Genomic DNA, 24,530 nt, shown 5'->3' with positions numbered 1-24,530 from the left:
TATCAGGTTAAAGCCAAGACTAAGAGGAAAGTGATGGGAGTACTTGATATCTATGGATTTGAAATATTCCAGGTGAGATAGTAGGGTTTTCATTCATATAGTTATCTGTATACATACATTGTTTGAATTGAAATGAGACCAGCTACTTTAAGAGGAATGAGGAGGGTGATGGTTATAAATGATGACAATAGTAGTGAGCTCAAGAAGAAGCTAAAAAAAAAATCAAAATGATGATGATGATGATTCTATTATAATCCTATTATTTTTCAGAACAACAGTTTTGAACAGTTTATTATCAACTACTGTAATGAGAAGCTGCAGCAGATTTTTATTGAGTTGACATTGAAAGAAGAACAGGATGAGTATGTACAGGAGGGAATTGAGTGGACACACATTGAATATTTCAATAATGCTGTTATTTGTGACCTTATTGAAAAGGTATGACATATTGCAATTGAATAAGGAGCATTCTGTATTTACAAAATCTATTTGACTTCAAGGAAGAACAGAGATTATTGCATGCACCTCTAATGGAGTAAAAACTGTATTGAGATTATCTTGGTTTTTCTGTACACAAAGATCATGTATCATCAGAACTAATCTATAGAATTTGTCACAGGATGTTACCGTATTTGTTTCACATGCTTCATGTGTTTTCATTGTACAAGACTTCTCTGTATTAAAAACTATTTGTCTTGTTACCTTTGAACATATTCAAATATCAGTTCATGTGTCTATATCACAGTTTGTACATGTACCTTGAATCCAGAAACTGCTGTGCTGACATCTCTACATACTCTAACATTCAACTATTCTTTGTATCCAGAATAACAAAGGTATCCTGGCGATGCTGGATGATGAGTGTTTGAGACCTGGTACTGTTACTGACATAACATTCCTGAATAAATTAAACTCTTCACCGTTCATAGCCAATCAAAAGTTCTATGAAAGCCGTACCAAAATGAAATCTGACAAATCTATTCTACATCACTGTTTTAGAGTGAAGCACTATGCAGGAGATGTATGTATAACTTTCTATAACTGTAAATTTATTGACCTCATAGTACCTGCAGCTATTTAATGTAGCATTGTTGGTTTTATGAATGTTAATTTCTTGTTGAATTTAAGGTGATAATCTGTTTATTAATCCAGTGCTAATGTTAAAAGTTGACTTTTTTTATTTTGAAGATCTTCATGTTTGCTACTGATTTGATACCACTTTTTAACTGTCTGCACAATGATGGTGTTTGGTACTCCAACCATTGTTGGTTTTTTTTCAATCTTGGGAATTTGACTGTTTACCTCCTCTAATGTATTCTTTCAGTGTCTGATAAAAAAAATTGTGGAAAATGTTTTTGTGAGAAGCCTCAGTTACAATCTGAAAAAGATTACTTTCAACTTCAAAACATTAAGTATCAACTATATATATATTTTGATGAAGTTATTTTAAATAATATATCTATTTCAAAAATTTGTGTAATAACTTTTGAAAATTTGTTATTTTTCAGGTAACTTACAATGTGAATGGATTTATTGACAAGAATAATGACTTGTTGTTCCGAGATTTATCACAAGCAATGTATAAATGTGATCATCTTTTACTCAAGTTATTATTCCCAGAGGGCAATCCAGAACAGTATAGTAAGAAAAGACCACCAACAGCTGGCTATCAGTTCAAGGTACACCAATCTTTAGAATAAATATATTTCAAATGTGTCACCAAATCTTGGATTAAAGTAATCCTACATATCCATTTGCTGTAACTTTATGCAGCTTAATGCTTAGTTTGAAATAGTGGTAAATCTTAGTGGTGGCCTGATCTGATCCATATCTCCCAAGATTATCTTATTACAATATCATAGGGATTGTCATACAGTAACCTAACAATTACCCTCATACATCTATTTGGCTTCAGTTGGTGTCACCAAGGCTGTTTCTTTGATGCTCTTGTATCATTAGAATACATTCTGCTTTTACTTTCAATAATGTAGCCTGACGGGGTCATGGAGTTCACCCTCCGCACTGCTTCAAACCAACACATGCCTGACAGAAAGATTGTAGTTTTTCACGTCCCTCCATTTTTTGTCAGTACCAATCAAATTGCAGGAACGTCAGATAGTGATAGCCATCAAAGAGTAGTCATTCACAGCGGAGTTTATTTGTTGAAATAATGTGTGATAAGGTGCTGGCAAATTTACGCTCAATGTTTATCATCTTGTTGAAAACAGTAATATTTGCTGACAGTGCATACACAGCTTTGGATGACAGTGTTAATTACCATGACCACCAAAATGAATATTCATTTGAACTCATTGCAAGAAGGCGCGAACTTCTGCAAATTCCCTAACTATTAAAACTATTCTGTCAGGCGTTAGTGAGGTCTGATGCCATTTGGCCGGTGAAGCCCTACTCACACCTACATGTCAGGCGTTAGTGAGGTCTGATGCCGTTTGGCCGGTTAAGACCTACTCACACCTACATGTCAGGCGTTAGTGAGGTCTGATGCCATTTGGCCGGTGAAGCCCTACTCACGCCTACATGTCAGGTGTTAGTGAGGTCTGATGCCATTTGGCCGGTGAAGCCCTACTCACACCTACATGTCAGGTGTTAGTGAGGTCTGATGCCGTTTGGCCGGTGAAGACTTACTCACACCTACATGTCAGGCGTTAGTGAGGTCTGATGCCATTTGGCCGGTGAAGCCCTACTCACGCCTACATGTCAGGCGTTAGTGAGGTCTGATGTCATTTGGCTGGTGAAGCCCTACTCACACCTACATGTCAGGTGTTAGTGAGGTCTGATGTCATTTGGCTGGTGAAGCCCTACTCACGCCTACATGTCAGGCGTTAGTGAGGTCTGATGCCATTTGGCTGGTGAAGCCCTACTCACACCTACATGTCAGGTGTTAGTGAGGTCTGATGCCATTTGGCTGGTGAAGCCCTACTCACACCTACATGTCAGGTGTTAGTGAGGTCTGATGCCATTTGGCTGGTGAAGCCCTACTCACACCTACATGTCAGGTGTTAGTGAGGTCTGATGTCATTTGGCTGGTGAAGCCCTACTCACGCCTACATGTCAGGCGTTAGTGAGGTCTGATGCCATTTGGCTGGTGAAGCCCTACTCACACCTACATGTCAGGTGTTAGTGAGGTCTGATGTCATTTGGCTGGTGAAGCCCTACTCACGCCTACATGTCAGGCGTTAGTGAGGTCTGATGCCATTTGGCCGGTGAAGCCCTACTCACACCTACATGTCAGGCGTTAGTGAGGTCTGATGCCATTTGGCCAGTGAAGCCCTACTCACACCTACATGTCAGGTGTTAGTGAGGTCTGATGTCATTTGGCCAGTGAAGCCCTACTCACACCTACATGTCAGGTGTTAGTGAGGTCTGATGTCATTTGGCTGGTGAAGCCCTACTCACACCTACATGTCAGGCGTTAGTGAGGTCTGATGTCATTTGGCCGGTGAAGCCCTACTCACACCTACATGTCAGGTGTTAGTGAGGTCTGATGTCATTTGGCCGGTGAAGCCCTACTCACACCTACATGTCAGGCGTTAGTGAGGTCTGATGTCATTTGGCCGGTGAAGCCCTACTCACACCTACATGTCAGGCGTTAGTGAGGTCTGATGTCATTTGGCCGGTGAAGCCCTACTCACGCCTACATGTCAGGCGTTAGTGAGGTCTGATGCCATTTGGCCGGTGAAGCCCTACTCACGCCTACATGTCAGGCGTTAGTGAGGTCTGATGCCATTTGGCCGGTGAAGCCCTACTCACACCTACATGTCAGGCGTTAGTGAGGTCTGATGTCATTTGGCTGGTGAAGCCCTACTCACACCTACATGTCAGGTGTTGGTGAGGTCTGATGTCATTTGGCTGGTGAAGCCCTACTCACACCTACATGTCAGGCGTTAGTGAGGTCTGATGTCATTTGGCTGGTGAAGCCCTACTCACACCTACATGTCAGGTGTTAGTGAGGTCTGATGCCATTTGGCCGGTGAAGCCCTACTCACACCTACATGTCAGGTGTTAGTGAGGTCTGATGTCATTTGGCCGGTGAAGCCCTACTCACACCTACATGTCAGGTGTTAGTGAGGTCTGATGTCATTTGGCCGGTGAAGCCCTACTCACACCTACATGTCAGGTGTTAGTGAGGTCTGATGCCATTTGGCAGGTGAAGCCCTACTCACACCTACATGTCAGGTGTTAGTGAGGTCTGATGCCATTTGGCCAGTGAAGCCCTACTCACACCTACATGTCAGGTGTTAGTGAGGTCTGATGCCATTTGGCTGGTGAAGCCCTACTCACACCTACATGTCAGGTGTTAGTGAGGTCTGATGTCATTTGGCTGGTGAAGCCCTACTCACACCTACATGTCAGGTGTTAGTGAGGTCTGATGCCATTTGGCCAGTGAAGCCCTACTCACACCTACATGTCAGGTGTTAGTGAGGTCTGATGCCATTTGGCCGGTGAAGCCCTACTCACACCTACATGTCAGGTGTTAGTGAGGTCTGATGTCATTTGGCCGGTGAAGCCCTACTCACACCTACATGTCAGGTGTTAGTTAGGTCTGATGTCATTTGGCCGGTGAAGCCCTACTCACACCTACATGTCAGGTGTTAGTGAGGTCTGATGCCATTTGGCCGGTGAAGCCCTACTCACACCTACATGTCAGGTGTTAGTGAGGTCTGATGCCATTTGGCCGGTGAAGCCCTACTCACACCTACATGTCAGGTGTTAGTGAGGTCTGATGCCATTTGGCCAGTGAAGCCCTACTCACACCTACATGTCAGGTGTTAGTGAGGTCTGATGCCATTTGGCTGGTGAAGCCCTACTCACACCTACATGTCAGGTGTTAGTGAGGTCTGATGTCATTTGGCTGGTGAAGCCTTACTCACACCTACATGTCAGGTGTTAGTGAGGTCTGATGCCATTTGGCCAGTGAAGCCCTACTCACACCTACATGTCAGGTGTTAGTGAGGTCTGATGCCATTTGGCCGGTGAAGCCCTACTCACACCTACATGTCAGGTGTTAGTGAGGTCTGATGTCATTTGGCCGGTGAAGCCCTACTCACACCTACATGTCAGGTGTTAGTGAGGTCTGATGTCATTTGGCCGGTGAAGCCCTACTTACACCTACATGTCAGGTGTTAGTGAGGTCTGATGCCATTTGGCCGGTGAAGCCCTACTCACACCTACATGTCAGGTGTTGGTGAGGTCTGATGCCATTTGGCCAGTGAAGCCCTACTCACACCTACATGTCAGGTGTTAGTGAGGTCTGATGCCATTTGGCTGGTGAAGCCCTACTCACACCTACATGTCAGGTGTTAGTGAGGTCTGATGTCATTTGGCTGGTGAAGCCCTACTCACACCTACATGTCAGGTTATCAACAATGCTGTATAATATTTGCAACCTTCAAAATATTCAATAGATTCTTGATTCTAGAAAGTATGCAACAATTTTCTGAGATTTTAACTTAAGAACTATAGCATTGAAAACAACTATCGTTGGTGTGAATTTGTTTCATGTGTCCACCAAAACTGGTGTCTAATGTATAAAGTGTTTTATTTCAGAACTCTATTGCTGAACTCATGAAGAATTTACTCGCTAAGAATCCAAACTACATTAGGTGCATCAAGGTAAACATTGCAACAAAAATGTTTTCTCTTCACACCTAGGTGAAAAAACATTAAATTGAAATTTTTTTTTTTATTGAAAATTCAAATTCATTGTTTTTAATTTTTTCTTCTTTAGCCAAATGACTTCAAAAAACCAGACACTTATGATGAGACTATTATCAGACATCAAGTTCGTTATTTGGGGTAAGAGTCTTTAATTAGTGTGAAACACATCACTAACAGAAGATCATACAAACCTAACTTTGCAATTATTGTATACTGGATCATTAAAATACAACTCATTTTGACCATATCTGTAATATACATAAAGCATAGGCTATTAATAGTGCAATATTGTTTTGTATGAATATATTTTTTTATTTTGGCCCAAAAAAGTGTGATGATAAGCCTTTCAAACCGGCATGTGTGCTAGCATAAACAGTCAGTCTTATAGGTTTTGCAATTTTCTAATTGCACCAGTGATGTTTGGATGTCATTATTTTCAATATATATTTTATTCTTCAACATTTTTCAAGTTCTTCGATCTTAGATAAGTTCAGACATGGTCCGAAAAAAAGAATATTAATTTGTGTTTGTTCAGAAATGGTTCTCTATGCAGTGGACACAATAATGTTTCATGTTTTTTTACCAGTTCTTCTAATAGAGCAGTTATGGTATTGTATATGTTTATCTCCACAGTTTAATGGAGAATGTGAGAGTGCGTAGAGCTGGTTATGCATTTAGACAACCATATGAATTATGTCTACAACGTTACAAGATGTTGTGTCCTAGGACCTGGCCAAACTGGAATGGAACGCTGAAAAACGGTGTCACAGAAATATTGATACATAATCGCATCCCAACAGCTGAATTCTCATTTGGAAGGACCAAGATCTTCATTAGGTCTCCAAGAACAGTAAGTACAGCTAAGTTTAATTAGTTGCTAGCCATTCCATTTTACTGTAATTTTTGTTATACATTAACTTAACTTTGATTTAGAAGTCATATTCCTTGAATAGGTATATATAAAGCACATTATTGAGTTTTGACTTGGGTGTGCAAAGCACAAAGGGGGCTAATGTCATACCCAGTCTGTCTGTATGTATGTATGTATGTATAAATATCATAACAAGAGATTTTTTCAAATGGTTGTGACTTACAGCATGCATACTTTTTGTGCAGTTGAATGTCTAATAATATTTTGAAATTAGTCAATATCGAGAATTATTCTGTGAAGCAGCATGAGCAATACTGAGGCAGAAATACCGGATTCTGCCATAAATAATCACTTCACTTAACTTCACACAGGAACAGTTTTCAGTGTCTCTAGTACAGCAATTTTAATTAAAAAACAACCCAAAGCACTGTGTCGTGAAATTAAAAAAACACAATATTTTATTAACATTTTTATTTTAATGTCCACTATAATGTGACATTGTTAAATTGACAATGAACTACTTATTATTGCATCCTTTCAAATAACAATTTTATCAATTAAATAATTTGATATTTTTAGGAAAATTTGTGTAGTGTTAATTATTGATTTAATTAATGTACTAATTTAATGAGTGTGTTTTCATTGTTTATAGCTATTTGATTTAGAAGAGTGGAGACGGCGTAAATTGAATGACATCGCTACTATTATTCAGAAAACATTCCGTGGCTGGCGACAGTGGCGTTCATACCAGGAGCTGCGTAATGCTACAATTGTTGTCCAGAAACGAGTGCGGGGTCATCAGGTAAGCATTTATTACTGAAGAATACACCCTTAGAGTTTCAGAATTTTGATTATAGGAAGGCGTTAAAAGATTAGAAGAGGGCACTGCTCTTCTTTTACCCCATTCTATAATGCCAGAAAATAAACAAATTAAAATGTTTGTAAGATGGTGTTCATTTATGAACAAAAAAGATGACATGTACACATTGAATTCAAAGCAAGAGAAAAAGTCAGATTCAGAAACTAGATGGTATTTTGCATTGGTACTAACAAGTTGTTAAAAAACAGTAGAAAGTTTGATTTCATGCAAGTAGAAACACCAAACACAAGCACTAAAAGTTCTTCATAAATTGACAGGTTTTATACTACTAGAAACTAAACTAAAGCCTGTCAATTTCTCAGCTAATAAATACACATGTCTACATCATAATAATACACTGCATGGGTCATTCCAGTTTATATTGTTCTCGATTAATTACATATAATAATGACATCATAGATAACATTCACTATTGTTGCCTCTTTCTCATAAGCCCTTTATCATTTCTCTTCCTATTTTTTTAAGGCCAAGACTCGTTATCGAAAGATGCGTAGAGCTGCCATTATAATAGCAGCATACTGGAGAGGAACGGTGGCAAGAAAAGAAAAAAGACGATTGAAGTATGAAGCCAAATGCAAATGGGCTATTGGAGTCATTGTCAAGTTCTACTTGGGATGGAAGGTATTATTGCTTGTCAGAAACCGATTAAAATTGTTGACATACATGTAGAAGCTTTTTGGTCTAAGAGAAAATGGGCAGATTAATGTATTTGTACATCTTCCTGCTTCAGTTGGTTTTTATGTCCACTGGAATCATATAGTTTTTGTTGATGCTGTTTGGACATCAGTCACTAATTGTCTTGAACACACGGTTACTTTTAGTAATGTATCTTTATTATCTGTTGTAGATTCGTAAAGAATACAGAAAGAAGTTCCGTTCTAATGCTGGACCTAAAATCTATGATTTCCTCAAAAAAAGAATGGTACGTTAGTTATTCAAATTCAAAAGAAAATGTCATCTAAACTTCATTTTTTTTTAATTCTGTCCAGCTTATAAAATGTATGGATTTACTGTAAAATAATGTAAGATTACAGCACAATGAGTTGAAGAAAGGTATAATAATGCAGTGATATGTACACTTATTGTAATGAGATGATTACTATTAATACAGGCCTTGTCATTAAGATACAGAAAATAAACATGAGGTCATTGAACAGTATTTTGAGAAACTATAAATTTGACACTGCTTACAAGTAAAAGTATTGGTCTTTCATTTATACTTGTATAATGAATATATTATCTATTCGGACTAATACTGCGCCCTCTGTGGCAGTCATCTTCTTTTCCCCATTTTGTTGTCTTTATGAATAAACCTTTCATCTGTGTGTCACCTGAACACTCAAGTTCAGTATCCCCATTTATACTGTTCTAGGCAAAGCCAAGATCTCATTGGAAATTATTCTATTAGTGGTAATATGGCTGATATTGTGTGTTAAATGGCTACCACAGAGGGTGCTACATATGCTATTTGCATACTGATATCTTGTATTTTTAGTCCCCGTTCGGACGTAGTCCGAAAACGAGGACTTATGTTTTGCCCTGTGTGCGTCTGTGTGTCCGTGATCACCTGTATCTCGAACATGCATGGACCGATTAAGTTCAAACTTCACTCATACATCACACATTATATGGGACATAGGCACATGCATTTTTTTCATGATCCGATTAACGATAGCCGAATAGTGGCCATTTTAAGGCCAAAAATGCATCAAAATCTCACATTTTCACCATTCCGGACCCGGATCTCAGTTATGCATGGACGGATTTTGTTCAAATTTGGTAAATAAATTAAACATATTAGGACCTTGATGCATGTCGTTTTTTTTTTTTTTTGGATCAAGTTTGAAATGGCTGACTGGCGGCCATTTTGTTTTAAAGAATTCAGTTTTGGATCCGTATCTGAGACGTGCCTGGATTGATCGAGTTCAAACTTCACACACACAAGGTACATCATGTCACAAATATGTATGTGCATTTGTTTCATGATCTCATTAACGATAGCCAAATGGCGGCTGCTTTAAGGCTGAAAATGCATTGAAATCGCACATTTTCACCATTCCGGACCCGGATCTCAGTTATGCATGGACGGATTTTGTTCAAATTTGGTACATACATTAAACATAATAGGACCTTGATGCACGTTATTTTTTTCTCAGATCAAGTTCGAAATGGCCGACTGGCGGCCATTTTGTTTTAAAGAATTCAGTTCTGGATCCGTATCCGATTGATCAAGTTCAAACTTCACACACACATGGTACATCATGTCACAATTAGATATGTGCATTTGTTTCATGATTCGCTTAACAATAGCTGAATGATCGCTATTTTAAGGCCGAAAATGCATCAAAATCACATATTTTCACAATTCCGGACCCGGATCTCAGTCATGCATGGATGGATTTTGTTCAGATTTAGTACAATGTGTTGTACATATGCAGGTGCATTTCGGATCAGACCACTGAAAGTGGTCTGAAATTTCTGTCATGATCTGCTTTGAATGTATATGTCACTCAAATATGAACGGAACAGGGACGTGTCGTTGACAATGACTTGTTTTAATATAAATTTTCACATGTATATATCATGTCTGAATAATGACCATGTTTCTATTTGTGATGTTAGTAACGGTGAAATCCAACTCCAGCCATATTTTGAATTTCTTGTCACCAAATCAATTATTTTTAACTGATTTTGTTTCAGAAAATGAGGTTTCTACTGAAGATCAGAGACAACTTGCCAAGTATGTCTCCATTGGACACTAAATGGCCTAAGTGCTCCCCTCTTTATGAAGAAACATCCAATGAACTGAAGCAAATATTCATCCGATGGAGAGTAAGTTTCCTGAATTGAATATATGAAATTTTTTGCTTACAGTTATTCCAAGGGGGATTTGGATCACCATCTAAATCCTACTTTAAGCCAATAAATATTTTCACTGGTGTCCAAAGAGGGAACAGCCAACACACCTTTATAAGGAAAACATGAAAACTTGATTATTTACATTGTTACATGTAATATCAGATTATGGGGCTACTGAGTTCGAAAAAGATGACTAAGTGAACCAAAAAACATGCATTTAGAGACACACCTATGCAGAATTTCCATTGCCAGTACATAGCTCTTGAACTCAATAGTTCATAGAAACTCAATAATATATAGAACTCGCTCACTCATTTATGAGAATAACTCGTTTATGAGAACTCACTCATCCAAGGGAACTCAATCATCCAAGGGAACTCACTCATCCAAGAGAACTCACTCATCCAAGAGAACTCACTCATACATGAGAACTCGCTCATCTAAAAGAACTCGCTCATCTAAGAGAACTCACTCATCCAAGAGAACTCACTCATCTAAAAGAACTCACTCATCCAAGAGAACTCACTCATCCAAGAGAACTCACTCATCTAAAAGAACTCACTCATCCAAGAGAACTCACTCATACATGAGAATTCACTCATACATGAGAACTCGCTCATCTAAGAGAACTCACTCATCCAAGAGAACTCATTCATCCAAGAGAACTCATTCATTCAAGAGAACTCATTCATCCAAGAGAACTCATTCATCCAAGAGAACTCGCTCATACATAAGAACTAACTCATACATGGAAACTAACTCATTCATAAGAACTCATACAAGACAATACATTCATGAGAACTCACTCATTCATAAGAACTCACTCATACATGAGAACTCACTCATAGATGTTTTAGTTATTCTGTGTCATTTATTCAAATCAAAATCTGTGTTTTTCTGAAGGCAATGAAGTATAGGAAGAAATTTGATGAGTCCACTCGCCATCGGATTGGTGAAAAAGTCAGTGCAAGTGGTCTGTTCAAAGACAAGAAAGAACTCTATCCTTCATCGTAAGTTAATGTTGTGTTCTGTGATTTTTGGAAAATGTCCCATATTTGGGCACTATGTTGTTTATGGCATTGTGAGTTGAATCACAGGTTTCCATCAGAGAGACATAAGCCATGACACCAGCCACAACACCTTTCACTATATCTAACAGGTGTTTATTGATCAAAATAGCTGCTGTAATTAATGATATAATAATTATTATTGTCAATTTAGAAGATGAGGAATTAAACGAATCACTAATATTGAAACCTGACAGTAGTGAAACTGAGATTTGTTTCTTCTAATTGTTCAGGGTTGCTGTACCATACCAAGGAGACTATGTACGATTACAAAATAACTCTAAGTTCAAGAGAGCAGCACAAACTAGCAATGATCAACATATTCAGTTCTCAGACATTCTTACAAAACTTAATAGATCAAATGGAAAGGTAAGACAGCATTGTCAACAAGTTATAATAATTGACAAATAATATTATTAATAATTGACAAATAATATTAATAATTGACAAATAATATTATTAATAATTGACAAATAATATTATTAATAATTGATGTCTTGATGACTCAAACTATTTTTATCTCAATTAAGATGTTGATTTATTTCAGGGAGTCCCGACATTATTTGTAGTTAGTTCTTCATCTATTCAGTTATTGGATTCCAAGACCCTGGAAAAGAAATACCGAGTACCACTCACAGAAATTACCAATTTATCAGTTAGTCCCTACAATGATGGACTCTTTGCAATTCATGTAAATAAGGTGAGTTATTTGCGTCATTATAAAACTGCTGTCCATGAAAACAATATGAAAAAGGTGTTCGATTTGACCCATATTCAGTTTACAACATGGTTTTCTTGATTATTACCAGTGTCATGATGTTTGGCTTATGTGCTCTTAAAATAAAGCCAATACAGTAACCCTCCGACACTATCAATTTTCTTCAACTATTTGTACATTTCTGTACATCTTTCTCTATTCCCTTAATTTATTTTGAACCAAATCGTCATAATTTTTCACAAAGTGCTAATAAAATTTATTTGTGAATGGTGCTGAAAGTTACTTTAGAATTCAAAAGATTCTATAAGTTTTACTGTACATTATTTTGAGCAAAAAATTCTGAATAATACAGTTGTAATATGTTATTGTAACTGTTTAAAACACCTCGTAACTAAACTACATACAATTTGTCATTAACAGGGCAACCCTAGCAATAAAAAAGGAGATTTCCTGTTTGTGTCTGACAAAGTTATTGAAATCATTACCAAGCTACACCGAGCTGTTCAGCAAGCCACTAATAAAGCAATCTCTGTTGTCATAAATAACAAGTAAGTAATCTTTCTTTGGTGTCTTTCATTTCATCAATGGATGCAGCTATGGGGCATTCTTTGTGAATATCTGCAAGTGCTTGGCTTGACCTGGGACCTGGTTGATACTGGAATTGGAAGATGGTTGCATGGCCATGTCGTGTCCCTAGTATGGAAATTATCACGAATTAAAGACTTACAATTGACCAAATAATTATTTTTTTTCAGATTCCCTCTTCACTTCAATGGAAGTCAAATACAGCTAGCTTACACTTGTATAGACAAGAGACAAACACGAAAAGATCCAGTGTGTAAACGGAAAGGAAAACGTTTTGATGTAGTCGTGTGAGATACTGAGAAAGTAAAGCAGACATTTTTAATACTCTGGGCAATAAATCACTATTACTGTGTGCATTCAAAAAGAAACAAATTTATTTTATTAAAAACAAAAGTTGATAGTAGACTTAAAGCTAGTGATGTTGTTTGCATGGTTTTATTTTACTCATTAAATTATATTGAGAAAATTATGCAAATCACATCATAAGGCAGTTTCAGAAATGTTTATTATTTTGTTTTTACAAAAGAAAAAACAATAGTTTACCTAATACCTGTCACTGATGGCGCTATATAGTTTGGTTATCAGAAAGTGATGAGTGATCTGCTACAGTCTGGACTGTGTTTCTGTATACATTCTTGGCTATCTATTTGAATACTATGTAAACTACCTATTTTTGATGCTATTACAACAGCATTGCACAGCTGTATTCATAATTAATTCGTCCTATTATAGTTCTTAATTTAAGCGTGTTTGCCTTTACCTTACTCTGATTGGTCATGTTACATCGGGTCAGAAACCAATCACAGAAATTTGTAAATACTCTAGGTGAATCTTTTCCAATTGGTGCTAGCTAATTCCTCAATATGTAGTTGTCATGGCAACTCTTGAATCTGAGCTACTTTATTGTCTGCATTTGTGATTCACATGACATATCACCATTTTTTTGAAATTCTATATCTAAACGATTTCAACATGCAACATAATATACTAGTTTATTCAACACATTGACATGGCAACATAATATACTAGTTTATTCAACACATTGACACGGCAACATAATATACCGGTACTAGTTTATTCAACACATTGACATGGCAACATAATATACTAGTTTATTCAACACATTGACATAGCAACATAATATACTAGTTTATTCAACACATTGACATGGCAACATAATATACTAGTTTATTCAACATCAAACAATTGTTTTATTTACGGATGCTGGTACTTAAATGAAATGTTCCTCAAATTACTGTCCCGTCTAGATTGACTAACTCACCCACCCCAGGAAATAATGGGGGATTCCAAAGTCATAAGTGCTGCAGAGTATGCACCTGTATGTAAATTTATTATTGTTTCTAATTACTTCTCTAATTGCATTTACAGTAATTATTAATTAAGCAGCAGATATCTGTACATTTTTGTAATGTAACCACACTTGAGCTGTGATTTTCTTGACACCAACTTTACTGTAGTTATGCTGATTTACTGTATTGTGCATTTAAATAGATTTATCATTGTTTTGTTAGTAGTATATGGTTATTGCAGTAGAAATTTGAATTCTTGGTTTAGCATTGAAAATCGCAATTTACATTTACATGTAGTGCTATGGCTACCATCTCATTTAAGTGTACCTGGTCAGCCACGCCCCCTCCAGATTATTGTAATTTTCTAAATAAAAGTGTGCTTTGTGCCTTTCAAAACTCTGCCCAATATACATATTAAATAAATTAATAGTTTCTATATACCTTGAACATCTTTATGATTGCTCACTACAAGTATAATATATATTAAGATGTACTATCTTCTTAGTCCCAGTTCAAAAAGAACTACTTCAGTCAATCTCATTAAAATAAAATACATGTATAAAAATATTAGTATTGTTCTTGTTCCTCCAAGTAATCTCAATATATTTCAATTATTAGGACTTTATCCTGCTCATATCTTGTTCTCTAGTTAAACAGAATACAATTTCTAATTTGCTGGGTTTAGTTCAAGATTTCTGATATTTTCTTCTTTTATGATTAGCTTTACATTTTAAGAAAACTGTCAGATAATTATGTTATAGGTCATTGTAGGCACATGTATTTGTTGTTTTATTTAAATTCAGCAACTGTAAACATTTGGTATAAGTCTGAAGACTACCTGCAAGGCATGACTGGTGTAGTCTTGTATATCTTGGTTTGTTTTATAAGTTCTGACTGACTTGATTACTTTGTTATATTTGTTCAGAAAAATAATTATAACATAATTTAAGATAAATTTACAACAGTTTTTTATCTTCTAAGTTTCCAAGTCTGCAAAATCAATTTACAGTTTAAAAATATAATATTTGCCAAGTCTTTGTAATACATTGTAACCCTATTACATAATGTATTCATATTTTCATTTTAGTAAAATGAAAAACAAATATAATCATGATAATCAATTCAGACCAAATCAAAATAGTCAGTTCAACAGATATGTGCATTTTTTTCTTATTTCGTGTAATTCAAGTTATCGCAACACTTGTGTGTTTTGTCTTATTAATTGCTGCAGTTTTTAGTAGTAGTATTTTGCCGCTATATGAACTATGTCAATATGAATTGTGTGAATGCCATGGCTCACCATTGTTAACCATGTGATCAACAGTGCTAACCATGTGGTCAACAGTACTAACCATGTGGTCAACAGTGCTAACCATGTGGTCAACAGTACTAACCATGTGGTCAACAGTGCTAACCATGTGGTCAACAGTGCTAACCATGTGGTCAACAGTACTAACCATGTGGTCAACAGTACTAACCATGTGGTCAACAGTACTAACCATGTGGTCAACAGTGCTAACCATGTGGTCAACAGTGCTAACCATGTGGTCAACAGTGCTAACCATGTGGTCAACAGTGCTAACCATGTGGTCAACAGTGCTAACCATGTGGTCAACAGTGCTAACCATGTGATCAACAGCGCTAACCATGTGGTCAACAGCGCTAACCATGTGGTCAACAGCGCTAACCATGTGGTCAACAGTGCTAACCATGTGGTCAACAGTGCTAACCATGTGGTCAACAGTGCTAACCATGTGATCAACAGTGCTAACCATGTGGTCAACAGCGCTAACCGTGTGGTCAACAGCGCTAACCGTGTGGTCAACAGTGCTAACCATGTGGTCAACAGTACTAACCATGTGGTCAACAGTTCTAACCATGTGGTCAACTATGTGATCAATAGTGGTACATAAGCATATTGATTGTAATTATTTTAAAGCAGAATTCTTAAAAAAATGCAATTTTAACCAATATTCAGTAACTGATGTCCATGATGAAAAAAGAGCAGATTTTTCTATCACCTTTTGGTGTTCACAATACCTTGTACTTTTCTAATAATAGTCAGTATTGGATGATGGTTTAGTTTATTGTCAGATAAGTATTAAAAGAAATTTGGACACATCACATTGTGTAGAATGTAGAACAACACTCAAAGTAATTTTCTATTCGTAATATGTATGATTTGACATGTACACAAATTAAAAAAAAATAGAAAAGGAAGATTTTTTACTACTAAGAAGAATAAATTATTATTAATAAGTTTGGATATATGGATATGTACTTATGCAGATGGAAATATTCAGATGTCAGACATTTTATTACATTTTTGTACTTTGTGGAATCTTGAAAGGAGATGATTTGTGATACCAATTTAATGTGTTAATAAAATACTATACTTTAAAGCTGCATTCTGAGAATGTTTGTGTGTAATTTCCATTTTGAAAAGCCTCAGAAAACAGTTATCTAAACTCTAAGCTCAATAACAATCCCATGGTTTTGTTTAATGTAATAATTTGCTTGGTTCTATGTGTAGGGTGTGTTCAAATAATATATTATTCTGAATTGTGGATTTTTCAAAGAAAGAAGACATTTCTTTTTCACACTCTGCAACTTGTCTATCAATGTTTTTTGAAATGAAAGTCTTCCAACATATATCATGAAAGAAGGAAGGAAGCAAATAAGGGACATACAATACTTGTAATGCATGTACACTATACAACACTATTTATTTTACAAAAGTCTATTGTTCACATGTGGAAACAAGAATGTCATTACTATCACTCATTTTTATCTGCTATGGGGATTGTGCTTGATGTTTGTTACTAAAATAATTAAAATAATATATAAGTTTAGTTTGTAATTGGGAAATTACTGCAGTAATATTACATAACTGAGCAAACGGCTAAGTGTATCTTATTAAAAGAGCGCAACTTGTGATTGACAGTACTGAAATTCAGAAACAATCGGTCGTATTGAAATTTGTTTTTGTAAAACGACAATGATTTTGCGCATCGCGAGAGATCGTCAGTGAGAGATCGCCAGTGAGAGATCGTCAGTGAGAGATCGCGAGAGATCGTCAGTGAGAGACCGTCAGTGAGAGACCGTCAGTGAGAGATCGCGAGAGATCGTCAGTGAGAGATCGTCAGTGAGAGACCGTCAGTGAGAGATCGCGAGAGATCGTCGGTGAGAGATCGCCAGTGAGAGACCGTCAGTGAGAGATCGCGAGAGATCGTCGGTGAGAGATCGTCAGTGAGAGATCGCGAGAGATCGTCAGTGAGAGATCGTCAGTGAGAGACCGTCAGTGAGAGATCGCGAGAGATCGTCGGTGAGAGATCGCCAGTGAGAGACCGTCAGTGAGAGATCGCGAGAGATCGTCAGTGAGAGATCGCCAGTGAGAGACCGTCAGTGAGAGATCGCGAGAGATCGTCAGTGAGAGATCGCCAGTGAGAGACCGTCAGTGAGAGATCGCGAGAGATCGTCGGTGAGAGATCGTCGGTGAGAGATCGTCAGTGAGAGATCGCGAGAGATCGTCAGTGAGAGATCGTCAGTGAGAGACCGTCAGTGAGAGACCGTCAGTGAGAGATCGCCAGTGAGAGATCGTGAGAGATCGTCAGTGAGAGATCGCCAGTGAGAGACCGTCAGTGAGAGATCGCGAGAGATCGTCGGTGAGAGATCGCCAGTGAGAGACCGTCAGTGAGAGATCGCGAGAGATCGTCAGTGAGAGATCGCCAGTGAGAGACCGTCAGTGAGAGATCGCGAGAGATCGTCAGTGAGAGATCGCCAGTGAGAGACCGTCGGTGAGAGATCGCGAGAGATCGTCGGTGAGAGATCGTCAGTGAGAGATCGCGAGAGATCGCCAGTGAGAGATCGCCAGTGAGAGACCGTCAGTGAGAGATTGCGAGAGTTCGTCAGTGAGAGATCGCCAGTGAGAGACCGTCAGTGAGAGATCGCGAGAGATCGTCGGTGAGAGATCGCCAGTGAGAGACCGTCAGTGAGAGATCGCGAGAGATCGTCGGTGAGAGATCGCCAGTGAGAGACCGTCAGTGAGAGATCGCGAGAGATCGTCAGTGAGAGACCGTCAGTGAGAGATCGCCAGTGAGAAACCGTCAGTGAGAGATCGCGAGAGATCGTCAGTGAGAGATCGCCAGTGAGAGACCGTCAGTGAGAGATCGCGAGAGATCGTCGGTGAGAGACCGTCAGTGAGAGACCGTCAGTGAGAGATCGCGAGAGATCATCGGTGAGAGATCGCCAGTGAGAGACCGTCAGTGAGAGATCGCGAGAGATCGTCAGTGAGAGATCGCCAGTGAGAGACCGTCAGTGAGAGATCGCGAGAGATCGTCGGTGAGAGATCGCCAGTGAGAGACCGTCAGTGAGAGATCGCCAGTGAGAGACCGTCAGTGAGAGATCGCGAGAGATCGTCAGTGAGAGATCGCGAGAGATCGTCAGTGAGAGATCGCCAGTGAGAGACCGTCAGTGAGAGATCGCCAGTGAGAGACCGTCAGTGAGAGATCGCCAGTGAGAGATCGCGAGAGATCGTCAGTGAGAGATCGCCAGTGAGAGACCGTCAGTGAGAGATCGCGAGAGATCGTCAGTGAGAGATCGCCAGTGAGAGACCGTCAGTGAGAGATCGCGAGAGATCGTCAGTGAGAGACCGTCAGTGAGAGATCGCGAGAGATCGTCAGTGAGAGACCGTCAGTGAGAGATCGCGAGAGATCGTCAGTGAGAGATCGCCAGTGAGAGACCGTCAGTGAGAGATCGCGAGAGATCGTCAGTGAGAGACCGTCAGTGAGAGATCGCCAGTGAGAGACCGCGAGAGATCGTCGGTGAGGGACCGCCAGTGAGAGATCGCCAGAGATCGTCAGAGATCGCCAGTGAGAGATCGCCAGAGGGAGGTTTAGCCGCTCACGGGTGTTTGTCCAGGGTCCCGGTAAGTTGTCATCTTGTACCGTAATTCCTGTGGTTCGCTCAAAAATTTGGATTTCAATAGATGGCACTCTCTTGGGATCTGGACGCAACCCGTGGTCATCTTATTTTAATGTAAAACATGGGTATATATATCCTATACATGTTAGCTATGCTTTTAAGCGTTCACATTTTCGAATTGACAAAAATAAAAATCTGAGAAAAAAAAATCGCTAGTTACAGCTATTACAGCGGTATACCGCTTTAAAGAAAAAAGGGGAAAATGAAAGGCGGCCGGAAATTACATAGGACGAGGTAAAGGAGGGGGGGTGTAAAATATTTTTTTTTATAGAAATGGTATTATAATATGCCAATATTTCATTGGAATGGACTATGCTGAATTCTAAAAATTTATAATCGTAGATTATCAACTGTAAAGCATGGCGTGTGTACATTTCGCATTATTTGTTTCATATTCGTATGCCAGAAATATGATGAGATTACACGAACGTCCAGATATCTGGATTTTAACCTAGATCGTATAGACTATACATTCAGAATGTTTATCTTTTGGACCTTTTTTGAAATGGTTTGTGAAATGTTGCAGGTAGCGTTTACACATGGCACAAACGTACTAAAATACCCAAAACAACATCGCCGTGTGATGTCAACATTTGTCATAAATCACACAGTGCGCATGCGCACTCTGCTGCTGAAGGTGCAGGTATAAAAAAAATATAAACAAGTGTTTCAGTGACAATACGTTATTTTTAATTTGTGTGTTTTTTTTTAGCCAAATATGCATTTATTTTCTATTTAACACTAGCAACACTGATTAAGTCGTCATTTTTGTTCCATCCCATGACAAATACACTTTACGGAATTCGAAACTCTTCCGTGGATACAATATTAGTATGGATCAATAGTATAAAAATAAGCATTAGCTTGAGCTGCTTTATCTGGGTGTGGTGTTTAGAAATAATACCTGCGTATTCGCCTGCGTATTCATAGTAATATGCGGTAAATAAGCGCCATGTTGCATTGAGGGTACGTGTTTTCATGAAATCACACTAAAAGACTGGATATAATAGTTGTTACAGGTAAGCAACCACTCACCTTAACGCACATTTTGCATGTACTGAAAGTGTATGATGTTGATTGCAGGAAATAGAGAATGAAGGATTTATGGATATGATAAAGGTTCAGTTTCAGGGTCTTCCAAATCACCTCTACTGATCAGCAACATATTGCAGAATAATTTTGATATAAAACGGGGATAAAAAAACAGTAGTATGCGAAAACCAGCGCCACAATAAGCTAGGTGTGTATGGTACAAAAACACAGTTACTTGTTTATACTGTACTGTTATTTGTTTATGAATTGGGCAATTATAAATGTTGTCAGAGAGAAAATGCGTATTTGTCAGATGATTTATGTTTATATTGAATATCAAAAGGACACTAATTACACTCTGTATCATTCATAACTAACATCTCCATGGCCTCTTACAGCTATGAGATATTTGGTGTCGTCAAAAATACATCTCTCTTTCAAACATTACGATACCATAATACCTGTTTAGATTCGTGAAATATCAGTTTGAGAAGACATTATTATCAATAGTGTTACCTATATCAGTTTGAGAAGGCATTATTAACATTAGTGGTACCTATATCAGTTTGAGAAGGCATTATTGTCATTAGTGTTACTTATAGCAGTTTGAGAAGACAATGTTATCGTCAGTGCTACCTATATCAGTTTCAGAAGGCATTATTGTCATTACTGTTACCTATATCAGTTTGAGAAGACATTATTATCATTAGTGTTACTTATAGCAGTTTGAGAAGACAATATTATCGTTAGTGCTACATATATCAGTTTGAGAAGGCATTATTATCATTACTGTTACCTATATCAGTTTGAGAAGGCATTATTATCATTAGTGGTACCTATATCAGTTTGAGAAGGCATCGATGTCACCTATACCAGTTTTAGAAGGCATTATTGTCACTAGTGTTACCTATATCAGTTTGAGAAGACATTATTGTCATTAGTGTTACCTATATCAGTTTAAGAAGGCATTATTGTCATTACTGTTACCTATATCAGTTTGGGAAGGCATTATTATCATTAGTGTTACCTATATTAGTTATTATCACCTATATCAGTTTGAGAATACATTATTACCATTATCGGTACCTATATCAGTTTCAGAAGGCATTAGTGTTACCTATATCAGTTTGAGAAGACATTATTATCATTAGTGTTACATATATCAATTTGAGAAGACATTATTGTCATTAGTGTCACCTATATCAGTTTGAGTAGACATTATTATCAATAGTGTTACCTATATCGGTTTGAGAAGGCATTATTGTCATTACTGTTACCTATATCAGTGTGAGAAGACATTAATAACATTTGTATTACCTATATCAGTTTGAGAAGGCATTATTATCATTACTGCTACCTATATCAGTTTGAGAAGACATTATTATCATTATTGTTACCTATATCAGTTTGAGAAAACATTATTATCAGCAGTGTTACCTATATCAGTTTGAGAAGACAAAATTGTCAATACTATTACCTATATCAGTTTGAAAAAGCATTATTATCACTAGCGTTACCTATATCAGTTTGAGAAGGCATTATTATTATTAGTGGTACCTATATCAGTATGAGATGACATTATTATCATTAGTGGTACCTATATCGGTTTGAGAAGACATTATTATCGTTAGTGTTACCTATATCAGTTTGAGAAGGCATTATTATTACTAGCATTACCTATATCAGTTTTAAAGGCATTAATTAGAGTCATTATTTGTACCTATATCAGTTTGAGAAGACATTATTGGTACCTATATCAGTTTGAGAAGGCATTAGTGGTATCTATATCCGTTTGAGAAGGCATTATTGTCATTACTGTTACCTATATCAGTTTGAGAAGACATTATTATCATTAGTGTTACCTATATCCGTTTGAGAAGGCATTATTATCATTAGTGGTACCTATAACAGTTTGAGAAGGCATTATTGTCATTACTGTTACTATATCAGTTTGAGAAGGCATTATTATCATTACTGGTACCTATATCAGTTTGAGAAGGCATTATTGTCATTACTGTTACCTATATCAGTTTGAGAAGGCATTATTATCATTAGTGTTACATATATTAGCTGGAGAAGGCATTATTATCATTAGTGTTACATATATCAATTTGGGAAGACATTATTGTCATTAGTGTTACCTATATCAGTTTGAGAAAGCATTATTATCATCAGTGTTACCTATATCAGCTGGAGAAGGCATTATTATCATTAGTGTTACCTATATCAGTTTGAGAAGGCATTATTATCATTAGTGTTACATATATCAATTTGAGAAGACATTATTGTCATTAGTGTTACCTATATCAGTTTGAGAAGACATCATTATCAATAGTGGTACCTATATCAGTTTGAGAATACATTATTACCATTATCGGTACGTATATCAGCTGGAGAAGGCATTATTATCATTAGTGTTACCTATATCAGTTTGAGAAGGCATTATTATCATTAGTGTTACATATATCAATTTGAGAAGACATTATTGTCATTAGTGTTACCTATATCAGTTTGAGAAGACATCATTATCAATAGTGGTACCTATATCAGTTTGAGAATACATTATTACCATTATCGGTACGTATATCGGTTTGAGAAGGCTTTATTAGCATTAGTGTTACATGTCAGTTTGAGAAGACATTATTATCATTAGTGTTACCTATATCCGTTTGAGAAGGCATTATTATCATTAGTGGTACCTATAACAGTTTGAGAAGGCATTATTGTCATTACTGTTACCTATATCAGTTTGAGAAGGCATTATTATCATTACTGGTACCTATATCAGTTTGAGAAGGCATTATTGTCATTACTGTTACCTATATCAGTTTGAGAAGGCATTATTATCATTAGTGTTACATATATTAGCTGGAGAAGGCATTATTATCATTAGTGTTACATATATCAATTTGGGAAGACATTATTGTCATTAGTGTTACCTATATCAGTTTGAGAAAGCATTATTATCATCAGTGTTACCTATATCAGCTGGAGAAGGCATTATTATCATTAGTGTTACATATATCAATTTGAGAAGGCATTATTGTCATTACTGTTACCTATATCAGTTTGAGAAGGCATTATTATCATTATCGGTACGTATATCGGTTTGAGAAGGCTTTATTAGCATTAGTGTTACATGTCAGTTTGAGAAGACATTATTATCATTAGTGTTACCTATATCGGTTTGAGAAGGCATTATTGTTATTAGTGGTACTTATATCAGTATGAGAAGACATTATTATCATTAGTGGTACCTATATCGGTTTGAGAAGACATTATTATCATTATTGTTACCTATATCAGTTTGAGAAGACATTATTATCATTAGTGTTACCTATCACGCTTTGAGAAGGCATTATTATCAGCAGTGTTACCTATATCAGTTTGAGAAGACAAAATTGTCAATACTATTACCTATATCAGTTTGAGAAGGCATTATTATCATTAGTGTTACCTATATCAGTTTGAGAAGGCATTATTGTCAATACTATAACCTATATCAGTTTTAGAAGGCATTATTATCATTAGTGTTACCTATATCAGTTCGAAAAGACAAAATTGTCCTCAGTGTTACCTCGATCAGTTTGAGAAGGCATTATTGTCAATACTATCACCTATATCAGTTTGAGAAGACATTAGAGTCATTAGTGATACCTATATCAGTTTGAGAAGGCATTATTATTATTAGTGGTACCTATATCAGTATGAGAAGACATTATTGTCATTAGTGGTACCTATATCGGTTTGAGAAGACATTATTATCATTAGTGTTACCTATATCAGTTTGAGAAGGCATTGTTATCACTAGCGTTACCTATATCAGTTTTAAAGGCATTAATTAGAGTCATTACTACTACTTATATCAGTTTGAGAAGGCATTATTATTATTAGTGGTACCTATATCAGTATGAGAAGACATTATTGTCATTAGTGGTACTTATATCGGTTTGAGAAGACATTATTATCATTAGTGTTACCTATATCAGTTTGAGAAGGCATTATTATCACTAGCGTTACCTATATCAGTTTTAAAGGCATTAGTTAGAGTCATTACTGCTACCTATATCAGTTTGAGAAGACATTATTATCATTATTGTTACCTATATCGGTTTGAGAATGCATTATTGGCATTAGTGTTACCTTTAACAGTTTGAGAAGGCATTATTGTCATTATTGGTACCTATATCGGTTTGAAAAGACATTATTGGTACCTATATCAGTTTGAGAAGGCATTAGTGGTACCTATATTCGTTTGAGAAGGCGTTATTGTCATTATTGTTACCTATATCAGTTTGAGAAGACATTATTATCATTAGTGTTACCTATATCCGTTTGAGAAGACATTATTATCATTAGTGGTACCTATATCAGTTTGAGAAGGCATTATTGTCATTACTGTTACCTATATCAGTTTGAGAAGGCATTATTGTCAATACTATCACCTATATCAGTTTGAGAATACATTATTACCATTATCGGTACCTATATCGGTTTTAGAAGGCATTATTGTCATTACTGTTACCTATATCAGTGTGAGAAGACA

At 37.0% G+C, this 24,530-nt stretch overlaps 1 protein-coding gene and 1 long non-coding RNA gene across 2 annotated transcripts in view; one reads left to right on the top strand and one right to left on the bottom strand.

The window, feature by feature from the left end:
- The window catches only part of LOC100374351 (unconventional myosin-Ia-like), a 61,464-nt gene extending 45,087 nt beyond the window's left edge, over nt 1-16,377 (top strand). Inside the window, exons 12-27 of the mRNA XM_078006025.2 lie at nt 7-72; nt 271-438; nt 827-1,021; nt 1,509-1,679; nt 5,569-5,634; nt 5,750-5,817; nt 6,313-6,529; nt 7,203-7,352; nt 7,896-8,051; nt 8,278-8,352; nt 10,131-10,262; nt 11,193-11,299; nt 11,590-11,725; nt 11,904-12,056; nt 12,495-12,622; nt 12,830-16,377. Coding sequence (XP_077862151.1) covers nt 7-72; nt 271-438; nt 827-1,021; nt 1,509-1,679; nt 5,569-5,634; nt 5,750-5,817; nt 6,313-6,529; nt 7,203-7,352; nt 7,896-8,051; nt 8,278-8,352; nt 10,131-10,262; nt 11,193-11,299; nt 11,590-11,725; nt 11,904-12,056; nt 12,495-12,622; nt 12,830-12,950 — 2,109 coding nt within the window. The 3' untranslated portion in view covers nt 12,951-16,377. The remainder of the gene's footprint in view (nt 1-6; nt 73-270; nt 439-826; nt 1,022-1,508; nt 1,680-5,568; nt 5,635-5,749; nt 5,818-6,312; nt 6,530-7,202; nt 7,353-7,895; nt 8,052-8,277; nt 8,353-10,130; nt 10,263-11,192; nt 11,300-11,589; nt 11,726-11,903; nt 12,057-12,494; nt 12,623-12,829) is intronic.
- The window catches only part of LOC144343506 (uncharacterized), an 80,963-nt gene that overhangs the window by 45,342 nt on the left and 11,091 nt on the right, over nt 1-24,530 (bottom strand). The window lies entirely within an intron of this gene.

Source organism: Saccoglossus kowalevskii, chromosome 21 (genome assembly GCF_978046115.1).
Source record: "Saccoglossus kowalevskii chromosome 21, keSacKowa6.1, whole genome shotgun sequence".
Classification (NCBI taxonomy): domain Eukaryota; kingdom Metazoa; phylum Hemichordata; class Enteropneusta; family Harrimaniidae; genus Saccoglossus; species Saccoglossus kowalevskii.
Note: the sequence above shows the minus strand (reverse complement) of the source record. Positions and strands in the feature narration are given on the sequence as shown.